General features: G+C 28.7%; 1 protein-coding gene across 1 annotated transcript; it reads right to left on the reverse strand.

Moving 5' to 3' along the window:
- Positions 1-2013: 2013 nt before the first annotated feature.
- Positions 2014-3416, reverse strand: LOC111679318. Its single transcript, XM_023440871.2, has one exon. The coding sequence runs from the start codon at positions 3351-3353 to the stop codon at positions 2145-2147; it is 1209 nt and encodes a 402-aa protein (XP_023296639.2). The 5' UTR covers positions 3354-3416; the 3' UTR covers positions 2014-2144.
- Positions 3417-6198: the final 2782 nt, after the last annotated feature.

The raw sequence follows: 6198 nt of genomic DNA on the forward strand, positions 1-6198 counted from the left end.
GTCTAGTCTATAGTCTAGTCTATAGTCTAGTCTATAGTCTAGTCTATAGTCTGGTCTATAGTCTAGTCTATAGTCTAATCTATAGTCTAGTCTATAGTCTAGTCTATAATCTAGTCTAAAGTCTAGTCTATAGAATAGTCTAAAGTCTAGTATGTAGAATAGTCTAAAGTCTAGTATGTAGTCTACTCTATAGAATAGTCTATAGTCTAGTATATAGTCTAGTTTATAGTCTAGTCTGTAATCTAGTCTATAGTTTAGTCTATAGTCTAGTCTATAGAATAGTCTATAGTCTAGTATTAAGTCTAGTCTATAGTCTGTATTCTAGTCTATAGTCTAGTTTCTAGTCTACTCTATAATCTAGTCTATAGTCTACTCTATAGTCTAGTCTATAGAGTAGTCTATAGTCTAGTCATAGTCCAGTCTATAGTCTAGTACAGTTTAGTCTATATTCTAGTCTATAGTTTAGTCTGTAGTCTATAGTCTGGTCCACAGTCTAGTCTTCTCTGTAGTCTTGTATATAATCTAGTCTATAGTCTAGTCTATAGTCTCGTGTATAGTCATAGGCTTGTATATAGTCTACTATATAGGCTAGTCTAGACTATAGACTGTACTGTAGACTAGACAATAGACTAGACTATATTGTCTAGTCTACAGTACAGTCTATAGTCTAGTCTATAGTCTAGTCTATAATCTAGTCTATAGTCTAGTCTATAGTCTATAGAATAGTCTAAAGTCTAGTATGTAGTCTACTCTATAGAGTAGTCTATAATCTAATCTAATCTATAGTCTAGTCTATAGTCTAGTCCATAGAAAAGTCTATAGTCTAGTCTATAGTCTAGTCTATAGTCTAGTCCATAGAATTGTCTATAGTCTAGTCTATAGTCCAGTCTATAGTCTAGTCTATAATCTAGTCTATAGTCTAGTCCATAGCCTAGGCTATAGTCTCGCGTATAGTCAAGTCTATAGTCTAGCCTATAGTCTTGTATATAGTCTAGTATATAGTCTTGTACATAGTCTAGTATATAGACTAGTCTATAGTCTAGTCTATGGTCTAGTCTATTGTCTGGTCTATTGTCTAGTCTATTGTCTAGTCTATAGTCCAGTCTATACACTAGTCTATAGTTTAATCAATAGTCTAGTTTATATTGTAGTCTATGGTCTATTCTATACTTTAGTCTATAGTCTAGTTCATAGTCTTTTCTATAGTCTAGTATATAGTATAGTTTACAGTCTACTCTTTGACCTAGTATATAGTGTGGTCTAGTCTATAGCCTAGCCTATACTCCAGTTTATATAGTCTCTAGTCAATTATTTATTAGTCTATAGTTCATTCTTTAGTATAGTCTATATTTTAGTCCATAGTCTCTTCTATATCCTAGTCTATAGTCTAGTCTATAGTGTGGTCTTAACACTAGTCTATTGTCTTGTGTAATCTCTAATCTATACTCCAGTCGAGTCTATAATAGTCTTAAGTGTAGTTTGTTGTCTAATCTATAGTCTACTTTATAGTCTAGTCTATGGAATAGTCAGTAATCTAGTCCATAGTGTAGTCAATAGCCTATAGACTATGTACCATTTAGTATATAGTACAGTCCGTGTTCTAGTCTATAGTCTAGTCAAGTACAAAGTATATCGTGTTTTCTGCAATCTGTTGGCTGAAAATTTGCAATAAATATATTTTTTTGTTTAAATAAAAAGAAGTAATAAATTTTTGTTTTATAGTTTTTTTTATTAATGTTTAATAAATTATTATTAAAAACAGTTAATTATAAATAAAAAAAATGTTTTCAAACTTAAAAAAAAGTAAAACAAACATAAAAAAGACAACGAACTACATAACAGCAGATCAAATATACTATATATATACATATATAAGCGTAAACAAACACTTAAAAAACTACAATTTAACACTTAAATAACTAAGAATTTTATAATAGAAAAAAAAAAATGATTAGATTTTAAACTAAATTTTTTTTTAACTAAAAAACTAAAACTTAAAAACTAAAAGCGTAATAGAGAAGCATTTTCCCCTAGTTTGTCAACAATTGAGAACGAGAGAAATAGTTTAACAATTTGGGTTTTCAAAATAAATTCGGTTTGTTTTTGTGATCGTGAGTGTAAGTTGAGCAGATGTGTTGAGCTATTTAGACGTATATAGAGGGCAGGGCCACACCAATTTCAAAATAATTACGAGAATCAACTTTATATTTCTTAGCACTGGCATTTTCACGAGCATTGGATTCAGATCTTCTTTTAAGATTTGAACGTACTGGTGTATCCAAAGAAAATGAATCGTTACGTTTAGCAGCGGCAGGAGTGGGCATTGCTAAAAGTTGTTGTTGATTAAGTAGCGGTGTTGTGGCTAAAGGAGTAGCTGGTTGTGGTGTTTTAGGTATGGGTGAGGCAGGTTGGGGTGTAACAGCTCTAAAAGGTTTCTTATAGGATAAAGGTTCACAATTGAGAAAACTTAAATCACTGCAGGGATCATCACCAGCCGCATAAGAGGGCGACAGCATTATGTCTTGATGTTGTTCAACTTGATTTTTCAATAGAGTTCTTCTTCTTAAGTTAAACGATTTGCGTGGCTTCTTTTTCTTTTCTTCCTTACGGGCCGAATCCAATATGGCATCAATTAAATGATCTAAAGTTTGATCACCCATTTTATTGGACATTAAGCCAGTATTGTTTAAATCCTTTTTATTGTGAGCTTTAACAGCTGAATGTTCCATTATATCACCTTCCTCTTCTTTGGCTATGGCCACAAATTCCTGTTCCAATTTACGTTTTTTGGGTAAAGAAGAGATCTTTTTAATTTCCGATTCTTGCTTAGAGTTAAGCTCAGGTGTGGTGAAATATCTAGGATTGCCCATGAAAGGATCAGGCAATAAACCTCTTAAAGCCAATTGTTGTCCAGTGGGTAAAATAGTGCTGGGTGAATATTCCTCTTCATATTTAGGCAAAGTGGCAGCATATTGTGGTATCTGGGGTATAGTAAAACCCACCGAAGAATGTCTTCTTATGGTAGAAGCATTGGTGTCATTGAAAACATTGACGGAGACACGACGTCTTTCAGGCGTTCTATTAGCCACTGCTTCTGGTGTTACATTTAAAATATCCGCCAAAGGAGCCAAAACCAAAGGACTATTACGTGTTCTAGACACCATAGGTGTAGAAGTTAAAATCGGTATATTTTCTTTATTCGCTATGGTAGCACGTCGTTTACGCCTTTTGGCTTCAGTTAAACGTGGTGTACGCATATTGTTTGTTGTTAGTGTTGCCGTTGATCTGTTAGTGTGTGATGATACTGGTGTATCCTGAGGTAATTTTTGTGCTGATGCAGTCCACTTTAACATTTTGTCTTGTTTGTTTTTTAAATTATTTTCTTATCAATATTCCAAAAATTTTTTGCTATGAACAATAACTGTTCTAAATGGCTATTGCTGACAAACTGATTGTATCCTTCTGCTAGCAGCAGTATTTATACTACAACGCTCTCATTACACAATATTAGCTCAGAGTTTAGAGAGTTTGTTAGACTCTTCTTAAGGGTAGTTTAACCTTACTTTATTATTATTGGTTACCTTAGTGCTCTGGTTTAATTATATTTCATAACTAGTTTAAGTTTTACTCTCTCTCTCTCTCTCTCGCTCTCACTTTAAATGTTATTATCCACAAGCTATAGCTATTTTTTGTTAGTGTTATAGTTGTTGTTACATTGCTCATCCTTTCGTCTTATATAATTTTTTTGTTTTATCCTGTTGCTTAGCTAAAAACCACCCTAAAGAGTATAAAGTTTTGTTATTTTAGTTTAACGGCTTATTGTCTCGTGCTGTTGGTAGTTGTTGTTGTTATTGTTAAACTCTCTAATACACTGTTAGAAAAACTAAAGGCAGGTATTAAAATTGTTAATATCTACAGGAAATCTTGCAAAAACAAGCAATTTTCCAGGTTTTTCCAAAGATTTCACAAGAATCAGCTTAAATTGGTGATCAATTTTTGCATAAATGTTTAAAATACATTATTTACGAAAAAACAACTTTTTTAAAAAAAGTAGTAGAAATACTACCTTTTATAAAATTTATAAAAAAGTACATTTTTGTATTTATTTATGATTTTTAAAACATTCTCCGTCAATATTTTATGAAAAATCACTTTTTTAAAAAAGTAGTAGAAATACTACCTTTTTAAAATTTATTAAAAATCACTTTTTTTGTTAATAGTCATCGCTTTTATAACATTCCTTATAGTTTTTAAACAAGAAAAACACTTTTTAAAAAAGTAGTAGAAATACTACCTTTTTAAATATTTTTCAAAATAACGTTTTTCTCTTATTTTAGTATTTTAGATCATTCCCCATCAATGTTTTATGAAAAATCACTTTTTTAAAAAAAGTAGTAGAAATACTACCTTTTTAAATTTATTCAAATAATACTTTTTTATCACTTTTTTTTAACTTCTACAACATTCCTTGAAATTTTTTGATAAAAATAACACTTTTTAAAAAAAGTAGTAGAAATACTACACTTTTGAATTTATTCCAAAAGTAGCCTTTTGCTTTTATTTATGACCTTTAAATCATTTTGCGTAATTATTTTGCCAAAAAATACTTTTTTTAAAAAGAGTAGTAGATTTACTATTTAGAACCTTTACAACATTCCTTAACATTTTTAAACAAGAAAATCGAATTTTTAAAAACGTAGTAGAAATACTACTTTTTTATATAGAGTAAAAAAATATAAAAAAAAATCTTAAAGGGAGAAAAGTGTAATTTTATGATTTTTTTATAAAATTCAATATAATTTTGTTAGAAAATATATTTTTGAAAAAGTAGTAGAAATACTACGTTTTTTATATATAGGAAAAAAACCAAAAAAAATTGTTGTAAATAATAGTTTATTTTAAAATTTTGTATAAATTTTCTTAAAAAATTTAGAGAAAAATGACATTTTGAAAAAAAGTAGTAGAAATACTACCTTTTTATATGGCGTAAAAAAAACATAAAATTTTTACAGGAAATGTAAAATTTGACGTTTTGTGCTAAAATTTTATAAAATTTTGTTAAAAAATATACTTTTAAAAAAGGTAGTAGAAATACTACTTTTTTAAATTTGTTGTAAATTATTAAATTTTCATAGTAAACATGTTATTTAAGCTTAAATTAATGAATTTTGTCTTAAAATTAATTTAAAAAAAGTAGTAGAAATACTACCTTTTTGAATTTATTAAAAATTTAAAAATTTTATTAAAATTGTTTTTTTTTAAGTTTTTTAAAAGAATTTATAACAAAATTTATGTTGAAATTTTCCTTTTTTAAAAAAGTAGTAGAAATACTACTTTTTGTAAATTGATTAGATTTTTCTTTAAGTGCATTAGGGAAACACTACAATAAGTTTGAATACACGTGGTTTCATTAATACTCATTTGCAGTTCTACTTTAAGGCTCTTTTTCAGTCTTAAAAACTTTTCTCTATTTCCCTCTCTCTCTCTGACATATTCTCAAAATAAATTTCCTCTTTTTAAACCTTTAAAAGAGTAGTTCATTTAACGTTTTGCTACATTTCGTTGCACACAACATTGCATGTGAAAATTTTGCTTTAGACTACTTTTTAACAGAGAACTAAGCAAGGACCTTTATTAATTAATAAAGAAAATTGTTGTTGTTGTTACTTTTATGATGGAAAAAGAGAGGAACTCAGAAATCCATTTTAGATGTTTTAAAAAAAGATAAAAATCTGCGCGTTTGCGCTTTTTTCCCTACAATGGTTTGTTGTTTGGTTGGCTTTTAAATTAGAGCAGGAAAATGTTTAATACAATTTTTTTTTTTAGTTTTTTATGATTTTATCAGTTTCTTTTTTAAGAGACAAAGTTGTCTGTTGCTTGTATGTTTTTTTTTTTTTGTTAATTGCTTGTTATTATTTAAATAAACGGAAGTGGTTTTTCTTTTTAAGGATTTTTTTTGTTTGTAATTGTTTTAAAGGAAGTTGTCCTAAAGAGAGGGGGAGATTTGTCATTAAAAAAGTAGACAGTTGATTAGAGGGAATAAATTTGAATAGTGAGGGAGAGAAAGCAACAGGACAACATTTTTATTATTATAAATTCCCACACATTAGACAAATTACAAATAATTAACGACATTTACAGTGACAAGTGCATTGTTATAGATAAAAAGTTAATTATTAAGAAAATAATTCCTTTTTA

The sequence above is a fragment of the Lucilia cuprina genome, chromosome 3 (genome assembly GCF_022045245.1).
Source record: "Lucilia cuprina isolate Lc7/37 chromosome 3, ASM2204524v1, whole genome shotgun sequence".
Taxonomy (NCBI): domain Eukaryota; kingdom Metazoa; phylum Arthropoda; class Insecta; order Diptera; family Calliphoridae; genus Lucilia; species Lucilia cuprina.

Excerpts from the sequence above, each read along its gene's own strand:
- LOC111679318 (XM_023440871.2), bottom strand. The coding sequence starts at position 3,353 with ATGTTAAAGTGGACTGCATCAGCACAAAAATTACCTCAGGATACACCA.